This window comes from Leptosomus discolor, chromosome Z (genome assembly GCF_034619465.1).
Source record: "Leptosomus discolor isolate bLepDis1 chromosome Z, bLepDis1.hap2, whole genome shotgun sequence".
NCBI lineage: Eukaryota > Metazoa > Chordata > Aves > Leptosomiformes > Leptosomidae > Leptosomus > Leptosomus discolor.
The window spans coordinates 62,326,015-62,351,953 of record NC_141419.1 but is presented as its reverse complement, the minus strand read 5'-3'; the positions used below and the strand labels follow the sequence as shown (position 1 = coordinate 62,351,953).

The following is a 25,939-nucleotide window of genomic DNA, read 5'->3' as shown; positions in this document are numbered from 1 at the left end:
CACGGAGAGCGGGCGGGCGAGGCACCCGCAGGAGGGAGGAGCCGCCGCTGCAGCCGCCGCAGCTCCCGCGGGCCCGCTCGGAGCAGTGACCGGCCGCTTCCGCCGCCGCCTCCCTCAGGCCGCGGCGCGCTTGGCTCTTGCCCCTCCCCGGACTCGCTTCTGCCTCAGCGGCGGCGGCGCTTCCCGCACCCGCGCGAGAGCACCGGTGGCGGCGGCTGGGGCGACAGCCCGGGGCCCCCGGCGGCCGGCAGGCCTGAGCCGCCTCACTCCCGGGCGCGGGCGGTGGTGGTAAGGCGAGGGGTCCCATCGCTTTGCTGGTGATTATGCATGGTCGGCTCCGGGGCGGTGATCAGATCCCTTCGTCCGGAGGCCGTCGAGCGGACAGCGACCCCTCTGCACCTCTCCTTCGACTGATGTCTCCGCCGTCCCCCGCTTAGGCTAGAGAAAGCTGAGAGCCAGCTTCTCGGGAGGAGGGAAATCGACAGCCATGTATTTTCTCAGCGGCTGGCCCAAGAGGCTGTTGTGTCCTCTGGAGTCCCTGGAGCAACCTCTTCACATCCAGACAGATCCCCAGAGAGCGTTCTTCGCTGTGTTAGCCCCATCTCAGCTAAGCATCTGGTACTGCAGAGTGAGTATCTATCCTGCTGTTAGCCCTCAGACCCTGCTTTCCCAGCTGAAAAGCCCTCTCATCTGTAAATTGTTTTTTTTCGTTCCTGTTCCAGAAAGAGTTGTAAACTCAAAGAATGCTTCATTATTTTTGAATCAAGAGTGGTTAAGCCACGATGTTTGCTGATAGCAATGTAGTGTTAAGAAAGTACGTAAAGTCAGTCTACTTGGAGTTAACACCTCTTATTCCTGAAAATGAGTCTTCTATCTCTTTTTCTTTTTTTTTTTTTTTTTTTTGCTTTTGTTTAAAAATGCTCTTAAGTTTAGTATGGAGAGTGTCTATAGCAATGCTTTTTTTTGCAAATATGCTTCATGTCTTCTGCCGTCATGTTGTGTGTTTTATATAAAAACCCACATGAGTGTAGGAGACATGAGACATTTTTTGTGAAACACAGAGCAGACTATAACATTCTGTGTAATGATATAACACAGATGTTCACAAACTTTTCTTTTCGTGAGAAGTTCAAAAGTTTGTGTCCCTAAGCAGAAGAATGGTCATTGCTTTTGCATGGACATTGCTGCTCTAGCAATGTCCAGTTTGAGACTGCGTGATTAATTGACATTAAATGCCTTGTTTTTAAGTAACTTTGAATTAGCGCGGTAACAAAAATACTGTCGGTCAGTTTGATTTGATGCAGTCAATGAAACAGCTGTGAAACTGACTAAACTTTGATGCTGGATCCTTTTAAATACTGCCTAGCTTAGACGCTAAGTCTGTCTATAAATATCTCCAACTCCAGATGATTTATAGAGTTCATCTCAGATTGCAGAAGAAAACTAACAATCCAATTTTAGAAAGATGATAACAAAAGTTATTGAATGACAGTCATAGCCTTAAAATCTTGTTTTGAGTTATGCTGAGATTTCATCACTTTACCTCATGTTGCGCTCTGCATGGGTGTTCATTAGTTCCTGGGTGGGGTGCTGATGCTGTCTTTTTAACCTATGCAAGTATTGAACTTGCCCAATACCAGCCCAGTAACTATGCTGTGTGAACATTGTCATGTGGCCTCTGTTTTCTTAGGTTTGGGGTACATAGTGCAGATAAATTGTATGATCTTCTAGCTTTTGCCAGTTGTTAAACCTGTAATTGTAGTTCATCCACAGAGCACAACTGATCTTCTTTTCCAGGGAAATCCATAAAAAAGAACAGGCTTGTAGAACGCTTCTCAAGATGTGCCATGTTGTCTAGAATGTAGTTTACTTTATGGTCTGTTGCTGAGGACGACATTCATTAACTTACATGCTTGGACTTGTTTTGGGATGTTAAATGTTGTATAACTGGCTACAGACAGAGCACTAAAAAAAAAGAATTCACTTGATGCAGAAAAAACTTAGAGATAGTTACAATTTGTTAATTTTAATTCAGTATGTTGTAATGGGTGCTTTTGAGGAAGGTGCTGACTGCGCCAGGTTTGATCATTGACCGATCTTAGACTAAAAAGTATATTGCAGTTTCACCACCTCTGTGGACACCCAGCCATTAGCAAAATCCTGTAAGGCAAAGGTTTCCCTTAAGGGAATTTAAAAAAAAAATAATCTTGGGTTATTTTTATGCGTATAGCTGGGGTTTTGGGTGGTTTTTTTTTTTGTCGTTTTTTTAGTTTGTGTTTCTTTTTGAAGGTGAAGCTTCAAATTGTATTTTTGGACTTTTATAAAACAATCTAAAATTATTACATTCTAACATGTTTTCATTCGTCAGAAGTATCTTCTTTGGAACAAGGATAAGTTCTGATCAAGTTGAACTAATTCAGTTTCTTGAAATAGAAAAGCCTTCAGGCTAATGTTCTTGTTCGACTTATTACTATCTCAGCTATATATGAAAGGTTTCATGTAAGAATGATGAGGCTGGTGAAGTTCTGTTTTGAATTTTTCAAGAACAGGAGGCTCTTTGAAATACTTCCAGGTGTGTGAATTTACATTCACTATGTGTGTTTTTCAAGCGAGGTGGTAATGTTTAAAGCTCCTTTTCACCTACTGTGTGCTAAGAACTAATGGAACTAAGCAAAGTTTATCCCGAAGTGTGGATTGTTTTCTGGTTTGGAAACAATATAGGTATTAAGATTAGAAACTGGGGTAAATGGTGTAGATAAAACCAGATGCAATTCTGTTAGTGTTTTTGAGCCAAAAATCCTTGACTATTTTACGTGTTATTTTGTAGGCAGAGATTGGATTGTGGATAGAAAAGACCTCTGATCAGTGGAGAATATTTTTGATCGTGCACCAGTGTGGGTGAAAGATTCATGTGCTACTGTACTAGTGTGCGTATTATCAAGTGTACACAACACAGAAATTAAAAAATACGGTAGAATAGGCTATTTCAGCTGGGGTCTACGATGATGATCCAGTCCAGCTGCCTGACCACTTCAGGGCTGACCAAAGCTAAAGCATGTAATTGAGGGCGTTATCCAAATGCCTCTTAAACACTGACAGGCTTGGAGCATCCACCACCTCTCTAGGAAGCCTGTTGCAGTGTTTGAAAGAAAAAAGAAAGAAGAATGTGGTAAAGCTGAAATAAACACGTTTAAAAATTTTAACTTTACAAAAAATATTTTCTTCTTGCACTCTAATGGATTGTATTAAATGCATTCCACTGGAGATCACTGTTCCAAGTATTTTTCTTAAATCAGAACGAATCTTTTTGCCTGGGTGCCTCAGAAGGTTCCTTGACACTAAGAGCTGTAGAAACTGTTTTCATTGACAGTATTGGAAAGCTTGTTAAGCTTGCTTCCGTTCTGGTAACGTTAAGTACTTGGATGCTTGAAATGAGAAACTTCAATTCATGAAACTTTCTGAAATGCTAAAATGAAGTAATTGATGTTTAGTAGATTGACTTGGGAGCTAGAGGTGAGGTTTCACAAGGCAGCTATGCAGTCCAGAGTGTTATGATCTTTCCTGCTTGCAGCTGTATTTTTAGTGGCTCTTATGGTGGAATATAGTGATGGCTTTTATAGGGTCATTCAGCTTGCTGAACAGGTAGAAGCCTGGTTTTTTAGCTGTTGGAGGGATCAAAAGAGCATTGTCGTTGGCTCGTTGAAGGTGTTTCTCCTTTAACACTAGTGGCTTTTAATTTTAAATTGGTTTGGTTATCTCATGAAATAAGAGCTTGAGGCAGTACAGGGAACTTCTAGATATGCACTCACAGGGCTTTAGATATTAAGGGAAGATGTATCTAACTGAGGAAGGAGGTGTGATAGATGACTGGGGTTCCCCTGTAAGTGTTGAAGAGTGAATTGTGTGCAGCAAGAATAGTCTGATGACGTAGTTGTATGTATAAATGTAGTTCAGCATTTCCTTTCTTTTTAATTCTGAGAAACTTGTGGCAATGACAGGAATAAGTACAGGCCTTGAATGTTAAGTGAAAACTCCTGGAGGTTGTTGGACTGTGGTATGACTCTGCCAGTCAAAACCAGTTTTGTAAGCTCTTTGAAGCCAGGAGTAGCTTGCCCCAACTACTCATTTTGAGGAGCATTTCTTAATTACCGAGGTGCTTATCAGCTTATGATTTACATCTACCCTTCACAGGGTTTGTTTTTTTTTTTTTTTGTGATCTGATGCTGAATCAGATCACCCAAATTAGCTATAAGCTTATGGGAAAGCATGCATGTCAGAATCTTAGGTTGTCAAATAATCTGTATTCATTCTAAATGCTGAGTAAGTCTATATTCAGGCAGCTCTCATAACTCACTCATATGTGCTTTTCAGTCTCTATAGACTTGAACTTCATATGTTCTTTAAATCTAAGCGTGCGTGTTATTTAAACAAATTGGACAAAATGGGGGACTGTGCTTCTGTTAGAGAAGTGATCACCGTAACCTGGAATTTTGCCATGCTATAAAAGGAACTACTGGTGACACCAGTGGTCATAGTCCGTCTGATATGTGAATAAATATATTAAAAAGTATGTGGTTGTTTTTGTAATTTTTTTAATTACAGGTGTCCATTAAAAGGGAAAAAAAGATATTATTTTCACTGTGGTTTCAGAATTATGCTTTCGTCTCAGAACTGTAAGCAGAATAATTTGCTGAATTATTGTATATGGCCTTTTCCTAGACAGGATTAGATACAATCTCTGTAGCATTTTTATTTGGCATTTGATTGCAAAATGGACAACAGGCTCTTGATAATGATGTAAGTAGTTGTGTATTGTGAACAATATGCCACAGATAGCATCAGTGCAAATTAAGATGTCTTGCCTCTCCTGTGTGCTTTTAACTTAGTAGTTTAACCCCTGAGATGCTAACCTCTTGCTGATACCCGTCAGACATTTGTCTGAGAAGGCCTTTTTTATACATCAATAGCAGTACCAGTTGAGCTATTGGTTCTATTATAAAGACTTGTTTGTGGCAACATAGAGAAATGAGAAATGCCTGTTAGACTGGTGGATTTGTCTTGTGAAATGTTAAATTGTCATGTGAGTATTCAGTAGGCCTTGCTAGGTTTTCAGTGTCTCCTCTATTAATATAAAATAGATGACCCCTGAAAGACATCTCAGAAGTAGTTGCATGAAGAGAAAAGCATCCTCAGTTATGAGTTTTGGCTGTCCAGTTAGTTGCACATAACAGAGTTGTTTGCCAGTATGAGATCAGAGATGAGGTTAGTTAGAGTCTATTCTCTGTCACACGCAATTTCATTTAATCCAAATTTAAGCACTTGGCAATTCATGGGGCTAAGAAGCAGCAAAGATCTATAGAATGTGGCCTTTCTTATTTGCAACGTTTTTGAGCAGTAGGTTAACTGAAAACTTTCACTTGGGAAAGGTAGTGATTGACAGTTCTGATGCACTTGGGGTTTTTTTGAACACTTTCACAGTAGCTTACATGAAGCGGTATTGGGAGCTGTCTCTCTGTGTTTGCTGGATGGATACTCTGCTGATTCTAAGCTTTCCAGGTGCTTTTAAAACTGAATTAAAGGAGTTATGTTTTTATAATTAACCCTGCTTTTAGAAATTTTAGCACCACCTTTTATCTGTTTCTGACGAAATTGTGGTCTTTCTTTTTTTTTCTCTTCTGGTCCTTACTAGTGAATTTTCCTCTTCCTTATGCATGCTTTTCTTTTCTCAGTCTAACCTTTCTGGTTTATTGGTTTATAAACCTACAAAGCTTCAGCCTTAAAAATAGAGCACAGACCATCTAATGACAAAATAAAGTGCACAGTGTCACCAGGCTTTTGTTCTGTTTTCTCCCAGCCTTGTCTTTGTCACTTAGATCATAAGCTCCTCAGAATGGCGTGGGTTTTATTTTTGTGTTGTGCCTACAGCCTAATGAAGTGTTGAAGCATTTGCCTTGTAAAACTAAATAGAACATTTGTGGTTTTCAAAGAAAGAAATTGCCTCTTGATTCTAAACGAGATTAATTTTTGATGTCTAGAATAGGGATGAGAATATTAGGATTTTAACAGTTATCTATGGCCATGCAGGTTCTTGTATTGATGTTACATTGAAAAACCCAACCCCATACATAACACCATATTGTCAGCTGCTCATACTGTTACATGCTGTCAGCAAATTCAAGAATCTTCTTCCTAGACATAATGCCATTGTGAAAAGACTGCTAGTCTTCCAGATACTCATTGCCTGAAAGCTGTAATTAAATGTAAAAAAATTATTTGGAAGGTAAATTAGTAATTTGTGAATTGATGGCATTAAAGATGAGAATCCTTTAAAAGAGAGAAAGAAGTATTAAGGATTATGAAATTTACTTGGGTTTAAAATTCAAATTACTTTGGATTTATAGTTACAATAAAAAGAGCAAAATAAAAATCGTGTTCAGAGCTGAACTTGTTGGTTATGAATAGGCTAGGTCAAACATTCAGAATGTCTTAACATTCTTCAGTATTATTTGGACAGACATAATTGGTTTCAGGGCAACTTTGTAAGTATTTTTTAAAAAATAATTTAACTTTTTGCAGTACCTAAGAATTTAGTATGACTGTATCAACTGCTTGATGCAACGTTCTTAGAATTTGAGCAAGGATATGATTTTGCTGTTCATATTTAATACAGATATAGTAACTACTTCTTTGTTTTGCCTAAAAATTATGGGAGTGCTGGTGTCTTGCAGGAACATCCACAGGCGTGGACAAGAGTATTGCTGCATATTTTTAGTAATTTTTTGGGGTGACTGTAAATGGCAGTGTTCCTGTCTTGCTCTGTTTCCCTCTGGGTTCTAGTGAATTAATGGTAAGAGAGCAACTAAAAATAAAGGAGTATTAGGAATTTTCAGTGTCTGAATGCATACATGCTGTAAGGTGTTTACTTCTCAAACTTAGTCCAGTAGTTTTCCATTTTATTTCCTGACCTACTTAACTTGTAAAATCCACTATATGCATGGTTTGTTATTAACCTGCAGCAGTCAAGCCACAGAATCGAAACAAAACTAATTGTTTCATTATTTTATATTCTCTCAAGCAAACTATGATTGTACCTCTTTCTAATTGGTTAGTGTACCATTTTCTTCGAAGCCCTTTAAACATCTCAATTAGGACAGAGACGCTCCTGTGAGGGCTGCTGTTCAAGTCTGTGCTACTTGTCCTATTTAAAGACAGCCTCTTCAGAGCAACATTCAGCTCTTTGTTTATGGTTTAAATGTTGATGTGATTTGCATTTACATCAAATGTGGTAGAATGTTCATAGAAGTGAAGTGGTAATATCTCATGTCTAAACTTGCTGAGAGAATTTGATGCAGGGTTTGTAGCTATTGATAGATTTCTTCATAGAAACTACTTTATATAGTTCAGTGTTCTGACACTACTTATTGCTGTTCATAGTTACTGCTTAAAAAAGGGTACTGGGAAAGATGTTGTATTTGGTCAGATAGAATTAAGTAAAATAGTAACTATTTTAAATTATTTCACCATGGGTTTGGTTTTGTGTGTTGTTTTGTGGTGGTTTTCATAGAATCACCATAGAACGGTTTGGGTTGGAAAGGACCTCAAAGTTCATCTGGTTCCAACCCCCCCTGCCATGGCGGGGGCACCTCCCACTAGACCAGGTTGCTCAAGGCTCCATCCAACCTGGCCTTCAACACTGCCAGGGATGGAGCATCCACATCTTCCTTAGGCAACCTGTTCCACTGTCTCACCACCCTCAGGGTGAAGAACTTCTTCCTTGGATCTAGTCTAAACCTGCCCTCTCCCAGCTTCCAACCATTACTCCTCATCCTATCACTGCAGGCCCTTGTAAATGTCCCTCCCCAGCCTTCTTGTAGGCCCCCTCCAGGTACTGGAAGGCCACTATAAGGTCTCCCCAGAGCCTTGTCTTTTCCAGGCTGAACAAGACCTCCTGTGGAAGGCGGTCTTGCGAAAAGGTAGCCAAGGTAGCCGAATAATATATAAGAAGGGAAGGTGAAGTATATGTGACTGTGGGAACAAGAAGTTCTGTTTTTCTCTTTGGTAATTATACTGCTCTATTCTTTTTAAGATTATCACACCACACCCCCCTTTTTTTTTTTTTTTTTAGTTTTTGTTATCCTATGAGTACCCACATCCACTGTTCTGTTTGTGAGTGGCAGCTTCTGTTTTGCCTGACCTTAACTTCCTCCTGAGATGCAAAATTTACTGTATCAAAATGCTAGATTTTCTCTGCAGCAGACTATAAAATGCCAGATATGCTTCTTACCTACTTTGGGAAGGTTTTGTTAGTTTTAAGTTGCAATTTGAGTAGAGATTTGCTTACTTAGTTCTTTCTTCCTTAAAAACTGAGGACATTTACTTTTGTTCTGTGGACAAGTGGGGTTATTTTGTTGTGTGGGTTCTTTTGGTGTTTTTTTTTTTTTAATTTTTTTTTTACCAACTCTTTATTTGTTAGGTCATTTGCTATGTTTCTGGAGTCATGAGTTCATGAGTTTCTCCAAAAGCTGTGGCTCTACCATTAAGATTTCTGCAAGCAGGTTTTAAGCATTAAAGAGGAAGAGGATCAGTATCTTGTCTTATATAAGACAGTGTGCGCGTTCCATTTGTTGTGCTTAACCAGATTTCTTTATAATTTTAGTAGCTGCATGCAGAATTGTGAAGAGAAAAAAAAACGTGGAGTTTTCATGAAATTGACATGGAGAGTTGGTTTTTCCAACAGAAACAGATGTAAAGATTTAGGGAAAATTCTATGGAATAGAATCTAAACCCCTACTGTTTCTGTACAGGCTATGAGTTAAATATCTAAAACTAATCAGAGAAAAGTATTGTACTAACTAGGTGCTTATTTCTATTAAAATGTGTTTTAATGGCTTGTGCTGCTTGGGGCAACTGAATAAAATTAGGCTGATACATGCCTGTTTATAGAATATACTCCTGTGCTATTACATATCTTTGGTCCCTTCAGGTGTAATAAATTACCTCATCTGAACCATTTCTCTTTCTCTTGCATGAGCAGAGCAGGATATCGAGCTGCCTTTCTAGCTTTGTTAACCTTGTAGCAGTTCACGCTTTTGCGGGAAGCTTGTAAACAGGGGGATAAAGTTTGTATGTTAGGGCTTTCCTCACATATGAATAATGCTTTTGAGTTGTGGAATATGTGGAAATAAATTGTATCAGTGAAATACTCATGGTTTAACCGTTAGGTAGGGTAGCCTTTGTGACCTATTGAATTGGAAGTGGCTCTGCTTTCTAATAGGAAAAGAAGCTACTTAAACTGCAAAAAGATAAAAATGATTGCTTGCAGTCTTAATGTTAACTCCTTTAGTCCTCATCTGTAAGGCACAAAATGAGATCAGTCTAGAAAGCCGTTTGTATAAATTCTGTAACTGCTGTGTATGGAAAGTGTTCTTCTAGGTTCTAAGGTGTAATAGCATCTTTCCCATGAATAAATGTCACAGGAACATTTCAGTTTAAATAGTGTCATTATGTTCTGTAAAAGTATCAATATAGAAAGAAAATTGTGCTTTAATGAGCTTCTAAAACATTTTTTTGCCTGCTGCTAAAATGCTTGAAGTGCAGAAGTGCTTTAAGATCAGTCTCCAAATCTGCAGTAATGATGCAGATTACCAAGACTATACTGTCACAAGGCACTCTTTTTTTCGTAAGTCTGAGGCAGTTAAGGTGTGTCCAAGCCAAGCCATGAATGGCTATGTAGTTCATGAGAACAATCAATGAGAATCTATTAAGAATAATTAGTTACCTATTTAATGTTAGATAATTTGGTTTGCAAGAATCTGCAAAAGAAGCCACATGAATTGCAAAAGCTGTTGTAAATAGTTCTTAAGGTAGAGATTAGTTTGCTTGTTATACTGTACAGTATAAATATTTAACTTAATTTTTTGATAATGCGATTCCGTGTGGGTGTGAAATTTAAGTAATAATGCTGTTTACAGGATGCAAAGTCATACTATGAATTTACCGAGGCTAAGACTGCCTGTTTAGCTCCTTACTTATACATATGGTGAAAACGTTTGATTACTTCATTTTATAGTATTTTTCCTTTTAAATTAATTTATTTGTAAGTCTGCTTTTTCTTAAGGGAAACTGAAGCAACTGATTCCAAACATTGTGGTAGTAGATACCCACCAAATTGTAGGGTAGCAGACACCCACATGATTTCTGGGTAGAATGAATGTTTCTAGGTTTGTTGTACCAGCTTCTGCTGCTTGAGCAAGTAAACTAACAACAGTAGTAAGTTGCCACCACCTGTGGTCCTAGTGGTGGATTACAAGCTTTGCCAAATAGTTTCATGATTACTTTCAGCGAAAACAGTGGTTACTGTTAAACCTTTTTGTTCCCTTCCAGGGACTGAAGAAGTGTGCTCTTTTCGGTACAATTTGCTGCTACAACGCTAAAGAAAATTTGGCAGTGATAAAGTTAGGGAGAGCATCTGTTATGAAGATGAGGGGAAACTTTCTCAAAAAGAACAGTGTGGCTTGTTCAATTTAGCTGAAGGCTGAGGAAGTACAGTTGTCATCTAACTAATACATATGCACATATTTCTCCATCCCCTCGTCCCAGTGGTGGAGGGTAGCAGAAGGTGGAATACCTGTCTAAGCTGAAAGTTCATATTGGTTCAAGAGCAAGAAAGTACAAACAGTTCTTAAATATATTTGAGGAGGAAGAATGTTTCTAAGCACTGGAGCAAGGAAGGGTAACTTTCCCTTAGGTTTTCGTGCCACAGCTCTCAACTGCTTTTGTGAAAGGGAATGAAGACCTAGTGCCTGTGGTAGCTTTGTCTGGGCTTAGTCACCCCACAGCTGCTCTCCATTTCCAGGAGGAAAGGTGCTAATTGGTGCATTTCGTCATATGCAGGATGTTTTCAGCAATCTGTAGAGGTGGATTTTCTGCACAATTTATGGCAATCTGTTCTTGAAGAGATATAAAACAGATTTCCTGATTATCATTCTCTTTAATACAATGGCAAATCCATTTAGTAGAAACTAAGCAAATGGATTTTGCCAAATACTCTACAGAATATTTCATTGTAGTTAATTTCACAGTCCTTTTCATTATAGCAACCTGTTTAAGATGTTTCTGTTCATCTTAAGCGTCAGTCACCCTTTGTTTAACTTGAAATTATTCCTGTATTCTCTAATGACTCCTTTCTGGGCAAATGGCTTGTGTTATTTAAATGTCCTGGGTTTGAGTGAGTGGGATTAGGAGTAACAGTGTGGTAGGAATTCTGCATGAACTCCCTTTAAAAGCATCGTTTTGTAATGTATTGTCAAATATACACCAATTTTTTAACCCCCCTCTTCAAGGGAAATGTGTTGTTGCTGTTAAGGAAACATAGTTTTTTACAGTTGTATCACAATATGAGAAGCATCCCATTCCTTGTAGATATGAGATGTAATTATTTTCTTTTTTCCTCCAGCCCAGTGTATTAATTGTAAGCTACAAGGAACTATCAAAAGCAGCTTCTCAATTTGGACCGTATAAACAAGCAGAATGGCGGCCTGACAGCACCATGATAGCTGTTTCAGTAAGTAGAGTTTTTTTACTTCTTACTGTGGTTAAACTGTTGCAAAGAGAGTTCTGTATTACCAGTTTCTGTGCTTACGCATATTGTATGTATAAGCACACGTATAAACAAACTTGCAGATTGTATATACATTTAATTGATGTTTATCTTTTGAAAATATATAATAGTACCAAGGGTTTTTTGGATGATAGAAGCTTTGTTTAGTAGTTTTCATTCATTTTTCCCCTTAAGAAGGAACTGTAGTTCTTTGTATTAAAATAATGTTTAGACGTAGTGGTGAGGGCTGATGCGGCATCTGATTACTTTTGTAATCTCGTCACAATTTCAAGACATGTGAATGAAAGAAATAGTTGAGGAGTTAGGTGACTGAGCATGTTTAGCTTGATAAATAGGATTTACTGATGTTTCAGAAAGGTGAGTCTTAAGAGGATGGAACTGTGGCTTTATTAAGGTGCAGTATATTTTGGTGGTTAAAAAAAATTGCAAGGCGCTGAGAACATGTCGGTGATAGGATCTTTTTTCCCTGATAACTTTGTAGTTTCATCTTTCACATTGCTGCATTTGTAACTTTTCCAGTGTTACTGGGAAATGTTTTGTTTCTCGTCTAGATTAGTATATACACCCAAGGTAGCAAAGTTAAACGAACTTGTGAACTAGGTCAAGATGCTTCAATATAGAGAAATATTCAAGGCATTTTAGGCCTTCCCCTGCTACGGACAGTCCTCTGATACAGACTGCTCTTCAGTGTACATTCCCATAGCTAATGCAGAGCTTCGTTAAACATCGTAGCACACACGAAACATACAAGTGAAATCCCTTGCAGGGTATTGTATGTTTATACTTTTGACTGACAGAGATGAGGGTGATCAGGGAATGGATGACGGTGATGATTACTTTAATTAGTTTAATTGCAACACATTTCTAAAGCAATTAGAAACCTATGTGAATGAATATGATCAATTTGCAGGAAGCATATGGTTGAATGCTTCTGCGTTTCATCCAGCTCTTCATGGAATTTGAGGTTCTGTTTAGAAATGAACCTGTAACAATGGCAACTTTGTGCTTTAAATAGCGTTCAGTAAGGCCCTTTGTATCTTAATATCAGTATAAAGATACTTCACAGTATTGTTTTACAGGGTAAGATAACTTGCAGGTTAAATATTTAATGATGTAATGGAAAGAACCTGTAAAGAAGTTAGAGATGAGCATGTGTCTTTATCACATAATACCTGAACATGCTATTACTGCACATTGAGAAAATGCATGAGAAAGATACTCACTTTGAATGAGAAGAATTGTTTCTTGGACTTCAAAGCCAAAACACAAATTTCTTTCATGATAAAGCAAAATATTTGACTGGAGAAAACAATGTCATCTGTGAACGGATAAACTAAGCTAATAAGAGTGTTACTTTCCCCTTTATTCAAAGAAAAAGAAACCAACCTAGCAAAGCAACTTGCAACCATTCATTTCAGTACTGCTTGTCTCTAGTAACAGTGCTTTGGGTATGTGCCCAGCGCATATTAAAATGATTGGATGGAAAGACTGTTTAATCAAAATGCATTTGCTGATTTGCCTGAAGGACAAATTTGTGCTTTAAACAAATCGTACTTCTTTGAACTACTAACCTTATTGGCCATCTGCCTCTCCTGTGCTTATATAAACACTGGATCAGCTTCTAGTCATGACTGGAACATCTGATAACTAAATGATTTATATTTATTCTCTGAATAGCGTTATAGTTTGTAGTCTTACAGAATGACAGAACATGACTTGAGATTGAATTATAGTAGAATCTTTTTCAGACATGGAAGATTTTGAAAAGGTGTTGTGGCATTTAAAGATACTGTGTGACATGAAGATGCTTTTTAAACTACCTGAATGATCAACATTGAGAGGCAGTGCCTAGCTTCTGTGCACTCTGTAGTGTTCAAACACCTGGAGGTCTTGTTCTGAATGCTTGCTACCTTCTACTACATGCTTCTTGCATTGATTCCCGTTGTTGGTGGGAACTGGGTGACCAGGTTCTAAATACCTGATGTAGCTGTCTGGTTTTATGTATTTATATGGATGAGAGGAAAATTTCTGCTGGACACATGCATCAGCAATTATGTGGTTCCATTTTTCTACCTATGGAGTGACCTGTTCAATGGGCTTTAAGGGCTAGTATGGATTTTACTTAGAATGAGTGTCGACACAATTTTTTAATATATCTGAAACTTGAGATGAGTATGTATTTGTGTTCAATATATGAGATGTAGAAATCGTAAAAGTCTGTGTAGATTTTACCCATGCACATAGTCTAGATATGTATCTTATCAGCGTTTCTCTTTCAGACTGCAAATGGATACATCTTATTTTTTGAAATCCCATCTGCAAGGGACAAGTATCTTTATGAGCCAATGTATCCAAAGTAAGTATTTTAAACTTTCTTTGCATCCCCACAGTGTGGGGAAAAAAAAAAAAAAAAAGACTAGACAAGTCCTAAGCAGATTTTATGTTAAAAAATACTTCCTTTTAAAGTATGTTTTGAAACTTGATGAGTATATGAAGCATTATTCCTCTGAGCTGGAGTCCATTCAGAGGAGAATTTGGTCTAATTGGTTTGCTGTACGCTGATAAGTTTCCTGCAGTCCATCTTACAAGCTCTCAAAATCCTAAATAGCAGCATTAAAATTGTCTGATTTCATAATTTGAGGTAGTCTGTTGAATTCATGATCTGTAAATGAGCTTTAATAATTCCTTTCCAGTAACTCAGTTGAATAACTCATGTTTCTTAGGAACACTTCTTAGGGTGCAATGTTTTAATAGATTCCTCCCCCACCTTTGAAATAACTTTGAGATTTTTGAAACAAATGGGGAATAAACTCAATATTTTGGAAATAATATGAATATACAAGTATTTTAGCTGCAGTGTGTTACATTGTCATTATCCTCTTTATTTTCCTTATTGTGAACGACAGAATACATTTTATATGTTGAAATGTGACTGTATGTTTATTTCTGGGTGACTTAGTTGACTTTGGATATGGCAAAATTGTGAAATATTTAGGACAAATTAAAACCTCAAGGGGTGTATTTATGTGTGTCTGTGTGTGTTTAGAGAGGCAGAATATGTATTCATTGATTTGGTCAAATTTGCCCACAGGAATAATAAACCAACTTTGATTTCTATTGGCTAGAAACTGCTTTTTTTGATATATCTCTATATATACCTTCATCATTATCATAATGCTAGTCAACTTAATTTTAAGGTTTTTTCGTATTCATAAGACTAGTTAAAGTTGACTGGGGGTGTCTCCAAATGGACATCTATGAGGAGTATCAGATAACATATGATGTCTTGTAAAAGGAAAACATTTTCGTTTTTTTAAACCGTAACTGTTAAACCATGAACGTTTAAAAAAAAAAAAGTAATCAGATCTTCATGAACATTTAGATTTTAAATCTCTATTTTTCAAGTGTGTATAGGAAGAAATGACCAGGCAGGTAGTAAATGATTTCAAAGTGAGTTATTGCTTCATTGAGTGGAAAATTTTGTATGTGTTACTACTATAATGCATCTTTTGGCCTCTGAAATAGCCTTCAAAGCTCTGGAATTAAACAGAATTTTCTGTTGCAACTTACTTGTCTATTTTCTAAAAACTTAGGACTAATATATTCCAGTTATATTACTTTACTTGCCTTTTCTGAAACCTGAATAGCATTTTTCAAACTGACTTTTCACATCTGACTTACTGTCATCACAAAAAACAACAACAAAAAACCCCAGACAACCTGTTGCTGCAACCTGTTGAAATAAATAAAGGATAGTATATCTTCAGCTGTACATAATGCAAAAGACTAAACAATAGTTTATGGTATGTTCTTCTATTTGGGAAGTTGTTTTTTTGATCGGCAAAATCTGAAAATATATGGAAATACATTTAAAATATGCAGTAAGAGCTGAAAAAGAAGCTTTGGAAGGTTTGTTTAAAAATGCCACATGTAGAAATGTTTGAAAATATCTATTAAGCAGTCAATGACTAACCAGTCTAACTTTTATATAAACCACTGGTAATTGATTTGTGTTGTCGACATAAAGCGTGCGTTTTATGAAAAAGTCTTTCTGTTAGCTGTGTGTTGAATGGTTAGATTTTAAGATCTATCTGTATATTCCAAAACGGTATAATGCTGATTCTGTGGATGAATAAGACAAGGTGTTTGTCCCTAGAGTGTTTATGATAGGTTGCTCAAAATCTCCTAAGACTAATACATGTGCTTAACTTTAAGAAGATGAAAGATCTCACTGAATTTAGTGGGATTACTAGTCTGTCTATATTTAGCCCTCAATTTTGAAAACCTCCATGAAATTACTACTGTTCTGGTTATATTAGATGAAAAGTAAGGCACAAGCATTTGTGTGCGAATTATGCCTGCTGTGATTAACATCAAATTATTCTGTAAGCGATTATAGTGGTATGAACTTTTTTGGTGCAGATACAGTGCACTGCCTGTAGGCAGTTTCACCAATTTGCTTTGTAGATGAAATACTAAAAAAACCCAAACCAAACCAAAAAACCCACCCCAACCCCAAATGAACAGACAAACTTTTAAATTTCTTCTAGCATATGTTCATTTTCCAAAGGCATTATTTCACTGAAATGCTTGGATTTCATTTCTGCTGGACTGAACAATACCAAATTTTGTTAGCTCTGAAGCCATTAAAAATCAGTGAAAGGCCTCATATGTGACTTGCCTTGTGCTTGAACGGGGACATCTTACTGTTTTCTCCCACTGTGACAGTGTGTTCCTGGCTCCTTCCTCTGTTGGCAGCAGTGATTATGCAGCTGTGCCTTAAGTCAGGTTACTGACCCAATGGTGAAACTAAACCAGCCTATCTCCCTTCTTTACCTCTCCCCGTCCCCTCCCCCCAGATTCCAGTAGCTTAACTTGCAAGTTGGCATATAATAAGAGGCTGGTGTTAGAAAATGGTGACCTTGAAGTAACACTGAGTAGCAGCCCTGGGAAGCTGGAAAACTTGGAGTGACTGCTCAGTGATACTTCTATGATAATTCTCACCTGATAGCCCATGATAAAGCAATTGCTTGCAACATTTTAACTCTCATGCAAGTATTAATTACGAACTTGTCCAGCTCTGTCTTATGTGGTTATTTACCTGTATTAGGCAAAGTGAGTGAGCGGGTGGTGATTTTTGCAGAGAGTAGCTGTCCTTGTGTTAGTGGTGTGACAGGACAGGTGCTAGAAACAAGTCAGTAAGAACAGTGAAGTGGATGGACAACAGGTTTAAATGTGGGGCTCCACACTTTGCATATTTAAAGTAAAGGGTTTTTTTGCCTACCATTCTTCTCTTTGGACACCTCCACAGCATACCAGAAAGATAAGAGATGTAAAGTATCGTTAATTGTGTTTGGTTTGTTTTGTTTCTTTTTTAGCTAGCGAGCACACTTATGTCAGTGCTCCTAAAAGTTCAGACTTACTCTGCTTTTTAAAATTATGACTAACTCTTGATATCATTGAAGTGTCAATATCTACTGACTTTTTGTAAGCAAAATGAAGCCTATTCTCTAATATCCTTTCTTTAAGTAACAATGGCCAGTTCTGACAGAAACAAAACTTCTATGTAGTGACTACTAAAATAAAGGAAAACTGTCTTAATACAACTTAAGCTTGAACAGAATTCTTAAGCAGTACAGGTCAACATAATGAGATGATCAGGCACCCGGAGTACACACCAGTAATGCCCTCAGCTGCACCAAAGTCCTGGTGCAAGTTTTTCTAGTTTAGTCAGTATCCTCAAGTTGAACTGGTGGCTGGGTTTGATCCCATACAAGCGGAAACATTGAGAAAGCTTGTGTTTAAATTCTTCTGTCAGCTTAGCTCTCATTTAAATGAAATGTGTGTATTTTACAATATGTAAAAAAAGAACATCAGAAAAGCAGGCGATAGGTGTATGATAATCGACAGCCACTTTCTTGACTTTATTTATTATTTCAGTCTTCCAGATTGGTGCACGGGTAGCTGCAGTAAAGTTACAACTTTATGTGGTATTGGTATTTCTTAAAAGAACTGCTTTAAAGTTTACTTGATAATGATTTATCCTTGATTTGAAGAAAAGGATGGAAAAAAGTTACTGAAAATAAAAATCACTCCTCATTTGTCTGTATGGGAGAGGGATGTTTGTGGAGAAAAAGTACAGTCCTTCCATTTAATAGCTGTTATTACACAGAGTTTTTATTATATATGGCTGTTGAGCAAGATGATCCAGAAGAACTTGCCTGTATTTGATCTGTTAACAGAACTATTCTATTATTGTGTAAACTGTAATTATACTTGCGAAAGTTTTTTGCTGGTACAGCTTGAATTAAATGCCTCAAGGTAAAAAAAACAAACCAAAACCAAACCAAACAAACCCACAACCAACCAACCAAAAACCCACAGAAGACAAAACTGCATGGGAAGTGACAAACAATTTCGCTGTTTATAACTCAATACACATTGCAGTATATCTAATCAGAGTATGATTTTTTTTTTTTAGGGCCAAGTCTCTGTCTACTCTCCCAATCTAATCATCACAGGTTTGGTAGAAGAGCTAAAGCATGAGTTTGAGGCTAAGCTGTCATTGTGTTTGCATGCAGGAGTTTCTGCATCCCCTTGCTTCTTAGTAGTGTGAAATAACCAGATTTTGGAAAGTAAGGTTGAGTGAACACCCCCTGCTCCCTGCTATTGTTGGTTTAAAACCAGACAGAATCAGAGTCTAGGAAAATTGGTTTCCTGTTTAAAAATGCCCATTTGGCATGACTTCCTCATTTTCATATCAACCTGTTGTAATGGACTTTATATTCTGAAATTCGGTGTTGTAATGGAAGTACTGGAATTCAAGATTATCAATGTTTGCGGCTGGAACGCACAAAACCTTTAAAGTTGGTTCTATCAATAACTGAGGGTATAGCTCTTATAAAATTGAGAATATATGAAATACTTTAAGAGATTGAATGGGAAATTATTTTTAAATGCTAGATATTTTATACCTTTAGTGTTTTAATCAGTTTAAAATATACTTATGTAGATATGGTAAGGGTTAAGGAACTGACCTGTTCAACATTACATACATTTTACATAAAATCTATTGCTAGATTAATGTAATAAAACAAGTGCGCTATACTCTCATAAGCACAGCATTCTGTCATGAATTCTGTTTATATTTATATATAAAAAGGGAAGCTTTTTAAATTTTTGCTGGAGGCAATTGATAGGTTTTTTTGTCAAATTGTAATATTTTAGGAATGTTATGAATTGCAGTTGTTCTGTTGAATTAAAGATTTCTGTCTCTGTTGATGTTTGCCTAGGAATTACTAGTCTGTTCTTGGAGTGAACAGACATTTGTGCCCAATGAAAACAAGTATCCTACTTAATTTGTTAGACTAAAAACAGGAAAGAAAAAAAAAAAGCCAGTAATTGTGTGGGTTTTTGTTTTTTTAAATTGAGCCAGAATAGTCTGCAGCTTCATTGCAGCTCTTAGAGACTTTGCTCCAGTTCAGAGCAGACTTGGAAGAGAATCAGTATTGGCCATTAGCCCGCATTCTGGGATACTTTCCTGCAGTGAGCACAAGTACAAAGTCCCGCTTCAATTAGTTCAGTCTAATTTTGCCACCGTATTACTAAGTCATGACAAGATAAAACATGAAGAAAATGTATGTATGGTAAGATAATAGAATGGTAAAATAAAATCAATTCCCACCTGTGGTACACTTAAGAAAAGGGGCAGTGCATGCAAGCAAACTTGTAGCTTTGTAAGCTGACACAAGGAATGGTAATATTTTTTTTTGAGGAGTTTTCAAAGGAATTTGTGCAGATATTCCTTTGTTTCACAGCGAACAGCTGTATATCACCATCATAGTAGAGCCTTCCCTGTACTGAACTGGTATTTTTTTCTGTTTAGAGTTTTGGCAAGGAGAGCGACTTAAGATTTCTCACTTGAAGAGACAGCATACAGTGACTTAATGCTGAGGATATTTTTGCCTTTAAAAAAGAAAAAACCTAAACAACTTCATGTGGCTAGTAAACTAAATGTGGTAATTGGAGATTCTTTTGCCTCTGATTTCTTCATATCCTCAAGTGGAGCTTGCATTTGTGGGGTGGGGTGGGGGGAAGTGATATGAATGTTGATGTAAATTTAGAATGAGATCTTAATGCTGTAGATTTTTAAGTACCTGAAAATGCTTTAAAAATTGAATTTGTTTTCTGACTAATATGGGCACATGAACAAGCTAGTGTTTATATCCTGGTTTAAAATGCTGTATTGTTGCTTACGTGTCTGGCTACTGTATTCATGTCCTACTCTTTCTGGCATTTTTCAAAGCTTTTCCTATTTCTATAACAAGATGGTTTATGGGTGCCATAAATTACCTCATCAGTAGGCATTTCTGTCCTGATTCAGTGGACTTAAGATTAGTGTGTACAAAGGTTTTGAACTTCAAACTCTGCGAGGGTAACTGATGAGGTACACAGTTAATTAACTTCCTAAAAAATTTTTGTTCAGAATTAAGCTCGAGCTAAACTTTAACACTGTGGTTTTCCCTGTAAGTTGTTTTTGGCATTGGTTGGAAAGAGTACTTTTAAAACTAGATTAGTTGTAGAATTTTTATTAAACATTAACCACAATTAATAACCAATATTAACCATTGCTAGCCCTTGATGTGGTTCAGGAGGTCTAAAATGTCATCCAGAAATCTTTGCAAATGCAATAATAATTCAGTAAACCATTTAGCTTTTTTGCATGAATAGTTGATTAATATGCTAGCTAGTTATTTCTCTTCTCAAAACACAGAAACCTGTTATTACTCAGTTGGGTAGAAGAGGCTGTACTAATTACTTTTCTAAACCTTTATTCATTCTTTATAGTTGTTTCCATAGACTTTCTGTAAATTCTTGTTCGTCCAGCTTTTGCCAATTTGTGTGCGTGTAGCTCTGGATCCAGACAGACATACTTTGTCTTCAGCTGGTGGCTGAGTTGTATGGTGGTGAGATGCAGGTTTAAGGGTGAGACGAGACTGGTCATATGAAAATCAAAGCTCATAGTGTAGCTTGTTTACTTGTTTAAGAACCATTCCTAAAAAGCATGGTGAGCAGTGAATTGTTAGTGAAGAATCACATGTTTAGAGGAGGTGATGCAGGCTCTTTGAATCGGGTATAAACAAAATTGAGTCCTCAGCTGCACAGACAATTCGCTCACTGAAGTCTTCACATGAACCATTTTGAAACAGTTAATAAGCATTCTGTAGTTGTGCTAGTGCAACAATAATAGTTATTGTCAGTTTTTTGCCTTTGCATCTTCAAGGAGAGCAACTCAGTTCTTGATGGTGTAAATTAATTTAGAAACATTGTTTTTCTCGCATGTGCAGGGCTCTTTAGTAGTTGAAACATCAAAATGTTTTGATTTTTTTTCTCTTCGCACACCCCCCTCCCCCAAGTACTATTGAAGAAACCATTTTAAGCAGCAACTATTAAGAATATCATAGCTCCAAAGTAGTGTAAAAATATTTTACCTTGTGGTATAAATTATTTGTTCTAAAGATACTTACTGCTGAACAGGTCTGGAGTATATTTTTTTCAGTAAAATATCTCCATTACTTCCCAAGCAGCTGTGATTTGACTAGTGGGAATGGATGCTACTGACTTGTTTGGTGTTTCTTTGTTGTTTTGTTTTGTTTTTAATTAATGCACTGTCTGCCATTAACTATGCTGATTTTTTTGGAAGCATAGTTGAATGTGAGAGCATCTCTGAACTTTTCTAAACTGTTATCCAGCTGTAACAGCTACCTATATTACTATGATTACCCCAGATAGTAAAGTGGAAACTTAAATTGTAATCTAACGCTATTTCTACCTCTGGAATGGAATTTTCCAGTTATAAGCATAAAACAATGAACATTATTTTGAAAAACTGAAGATTATTTTGAAATACTGAGACTAAAAAAAGATGTTGTGTGATATACCTTAATTGCAAATTACAAAGAAGCCCTTAAGTACATCCCTTCAGATTCTGCTGTAACTAACTTCATAAGTATTTCTTAGTTGCTTCTGTTAGTAAGTGCCTGTCTGGCAATGATATTTCTGAATGAGTTTTGTCCATGGATCATGCTGTGTCTCTTACCTGCTATGCATGTAGTGGAGGACCTAAGTGCAGTACTGTGCTGCTAGAAAAATTAGCTGACTGGTGTCCTGTTTCCTCCCTGAACCCAACTCCCAACCCCAGATAACTAACTCCAAGGAAATTCTTCCTCCCAGTTCAGGGGGGCTAGATGACTACACTTTTGCATAGAGCTGTCTCTTTCTTGAATTTAGGATGCTTAAGGTTCATTGGTTTTGTGTTTGTGGTTTGTTTTTTTTTTTTTTTTTGGGGGGGGGGATGTTAAATACACTTCTCCATTTTCTCATTGTTGCATCTTGCATGATGGTTTGAGCTTACAGATTTTTCTTCTAATGCAATCAAAGTATTACTTTCCAAGCCAGTTCTTCCCCTATAAGATGGTTAAATTAATATGAAAAATTACGACTTCATGCTAAGCGTTTTAGCAGTTCACTTATTTATAGGCTCCTCTCTCATTTTGGGGAAGTCAGGTTAGAACTGAAGAGCAGGAGAAGGTTAATGTGGGGGGAAAGCTGAGAGAATTGGAGTTTGGAGAAAGAGGCAAGACCTTAAGGTCGACTTGTAAAGGTTCCTCTTTACTCTTATTTAAATAGTGATTCATGAGATACATTTATGTAGGCTTTGAACATCTGAAAGACATTTTATTACACAGTATAGCGTTCTGTTTTCTGTGAACAAGGATATCACTGGTGACATGCTAAATGGGGAACAGAGAATAAACCGAGTGATTTAAAAAATGCACCTTGATCTTCAAGTCAAGGTCTGAAACGTCCCCGTAAACCTTGTATTCTACTTTTTAAAAAAAAAGACAAACCCAACAAAACAACAAAACAGCAGCCTGGTGTTCCAAATCTTTCCATGTTTGGGGTTTTCTTGGACGGTGGATGTAGTGGGTGATTTTTCTCAGTTCTAAGCGTTAAGAGATTTTATTCACAGGCTTATTAGTTACATTAACAGATGCCATGCGAATAGAAGTGGAGTAATTATATTTGTTTTGACATACAGCTGATTGGTCACTGGAATGTTCTGTTCCTCTGGATTCTTGTGCGAAAGTGAGTTACTTAAAGTTTGGCTACAACTGTAGCAGATGCTGATGTGGCAACCAGACCAAACATTCTTTCCTGCTGATGGAAGCAGTGCGCATTCTTAGTTTAAAGGTCAAAGTAACTTAACTAGTAAGGCTGACTCATGCGGATGTGGACTATATGAATGCAGGGTGCTTTTGATTGTGCCCCTTTTGCAACCTTAAGTAAGGGTTTCTTTTTGAATCCATGAATTTGAAGTAACCACAGGCAATGAATGAAAGAAAATACTGACATTTTGGAGTTTCAGTCGTGATGATGGTGCCTCAATGGGAAAAGATATACTCCGTAGATGGTAATGAACTTGCTGAAACTAGCTCGTGAAACTGAAAATATTCAAATATGCTTCCAAACTATTTTAATCAAAGGTGTTTAAAGAAAAAGAAGCCTGCCCACCTGGAGACTTTAAATTTCCCTTCCAGCAAAAGATGCCTTTTAAACCATGTTGTTCTCATTCTGGCCTTATAGCTTGTGCTGTGCAGAAACACTGTGCGTATGCTTGGTTATGTTCCTCAGTCGGTTACTGCCATATAGCATGGCTGTTATATGGTGTGTTATATGTGTATAGCAATAATGTTTATGCATTACACAACCCTTTTCTCTCAATTTTAGTTGTTTGCTTACAAGATTCAGTTGTACCACTGATTCTTGGTAACCCAGAGTCCTTTCATCTTGGTTGGGAGTATACATATGTGCACATGGGTTGAAAGGCATGACTCCAAACACCTGGGGTTTTGTAAGTGTTTCTGCAGCCCTCAGGATGCTGCATTGCTGATAGTGACATAGAGATTTAAAGGAATTAACCCTGTATGGTAGATTTTTTTAAAATTATTATTATTTTTGAAATCCCAGACTCTTAAAAGATACAAGGCCAAAGCACATGGATTGGGCTTCATGAACTTCAAGAAATGCAGCGTCATTTGTTATTTAAAAAAAAACCCAACAACCCCACAATGCTGGTATTAACTAGTTACTTTTTTTTATCCTGACTTCCTGTCAGTTCATGATAGCTAGCTTACATGGAGGGCTATTGTTTCCCAAGACAGCTGTATTTTCTAGTTAATTTTCTTTTGAAATGCAAAACAAATATTTTAATAATTGAATGTTTATACAGCTTACCATCTGTGGGTGGTAGATTAAGTTACTTTACAGTAATTTTTCTCATTTTTTGCTGTAATCCTTCATGGTCACCATTGTTTTGTTCTGGAAACATGTTACTGCTTTCCGTCTGCTAACTCCAGAATGGCAAAGGTTGCCTTGGCCTTAGCTTAGCTAGCATATGTCTTTGTCCTTGCTGCATAAGGAAAGGTGTCATATCCATCGAAGAATAACAGATAAGAATTTTGTGTTTTGCTATAAAATGGTAATGGAATTAAGGCATTTGATATCAACTGAGATAACCAAGGCAGGAAGAAGACTGAGGTATCCTTGTGGTGTCAAACTTATCTAAAACTGCAGCTGCTTTGGTTTCTGCCATGTCTTAGGCAGTTGCATTATCTACCCTGGTGTAAAATAAGGGTTTTGTCAGTTAGAATCCAGGTAACGATTACATCGATTTGTGTATGTATCTTACTGTTGCTGACTGATGAAGGTATACTAAACTCTGACTTGTCTGCAATGCCTGTTTCATGCATAGTTTGCTTTGTTTACTAGCATAATACTCGAGACATGGATGAGCTGGATGACATGTTACAGTACTCATTAAAAAAAAAGTTAATGAAAAACATGGCACATCTGATAAGCCAGACAAATAAGGAATACTTCAATGATGCTGTATTGAGTTTTAAAATAACTGCATTTCATTAGAGAATGAAATGTGAAATTTAAAATGAGGAAAATAAAAATGGGAAGATTTCTATATCGAGAAGTTGATACTGTGTAACGGTCTGTTTAAAGGAAGAGAATTGGTGCTCAGTCACCTCTTTTTTTAGTAGGTCTTAGGTGTATTGTTAATTTGCTATAGGGAGATATATTCTTATGAATTATTTTAATAAATGTCTACCTGTTGGATTATGCATGCTGAATTAATAGTATAAACATTGATCTGGCAAAAGGAACTGAACAAACACAAACATTTTACAGTCTATAATATCTGTGATGCATCTTGGCAAAGAATGAATTGGACATACTTAAAAATTCAACACGTGTAATGAATGGAAACAGTTGAATACCATTTTATTGAATCAGAATTTGCATTCATATATATAACTTATTTTAGGATTATTAAGGCGGGCTACACAACTATTGTAATGTTCGTTCTCTGTTTATTGTCTTGATTTGCTTAGGTACTTTTTATAGGCATATAGGATGATATGACAGACTAAACCTTTTGCACTAAAATTATGTCCTAGGTATTAAGCGCACTGCTTGTGACAGGTTGTGTGTGAGTGTCTGGTGTATGTGTATGGGGGAAAAACCCATGGGAATGCAAGTCAGTAATTCTTACCTCTTTTGCGGGACATTTTGTTTTAATTGTAGTATTTCTCTTTTATTTTAGAGGAAGTCCACATCTGAAGGGAACCCCACATTATAAGGAAGAACAATGTGCTCCTTCATTAAGTCTAGAAATGAAGAAAGTGCTGGACTTGCAAGCCTCTATCACAAGGTATGCTCACTAATCAAGTCTTCAGAATTTTTATGCATGTAGTGATTACTTGTTAAAAAGTGAAGGGGAAACTGGATGGAAAAAAGCTTCTGGTAAGTTTTTAAACTAATAGTTATTAACAGTAAGTTACTGATAGTAAGTCTGAGGAGGTGAAAAAGTAAAGTGCTGTTTAAGAGTTTGTTCTTTCTGTGTTTGCCTATACTGATATTTTTGGCATATAGAAGTGTATAGCACATGCATGTTCAGTATTACATTATGTTACTATGGATGTGTTTGTCCTTGGGCTCAAAGTATGGATTAGAGATTTCGTGGAGACATAGGTACAGAAGAGCAAAACTGTACATAGCTTTTCAGCAGTTCTCCAGCTGCCTCCAGAGGGTCCCCATTTGTCCTGGAAAAACTTACCGTTTACCTCTTCCTTTTTTTGTGGCGATTGCCTTCCCTATAAATAAGATTTGAACATGCTAAATAAGTGTGTGTGTGTCATGGTTTGAGCCTGCCCAGCTGGCAACAAAAGCACCCCGCAGCTGCTCACT

At 37.1% G+C, this 25,939-nt stretch overlaps 1 protein-coding gene across 3 annotated transcripts in view; it reads left to right on the top strand.

The window, feature by feature from the left end:
• The first annotated feature begins 487 nt into the window (after window positions 1-487).
• The window catches only part of RIC1 (RIC1 partner of RAB6A GEF complex), a 51,091-nt gene continuing 25,639 nt past the window's right edge, over window positions 488-25,939 (top strand). For all 3 annotated transcript variants that reach the window (XM_086478958.1, XM_086478956.1, XM_086478957.1), the window contains exons 1-4: window positions 488-628; window positions 11,456-11,563; window positions 13,900-13,976; window positions 25,296-25,403. In XM_086478958.1, coding sequence (XP_086335084.1) covers window positions 488-628; window positions 11,456-11,563; window positions 13,900-13,976; window positions 25,296-25,403 — 434 coding nt within the window. The remainder of the gene's footprint in view (window positions 629-11,455; window positions 11,564-13,899; window positions 13,977-25,295; window positions 25,404-25,939) is intronic.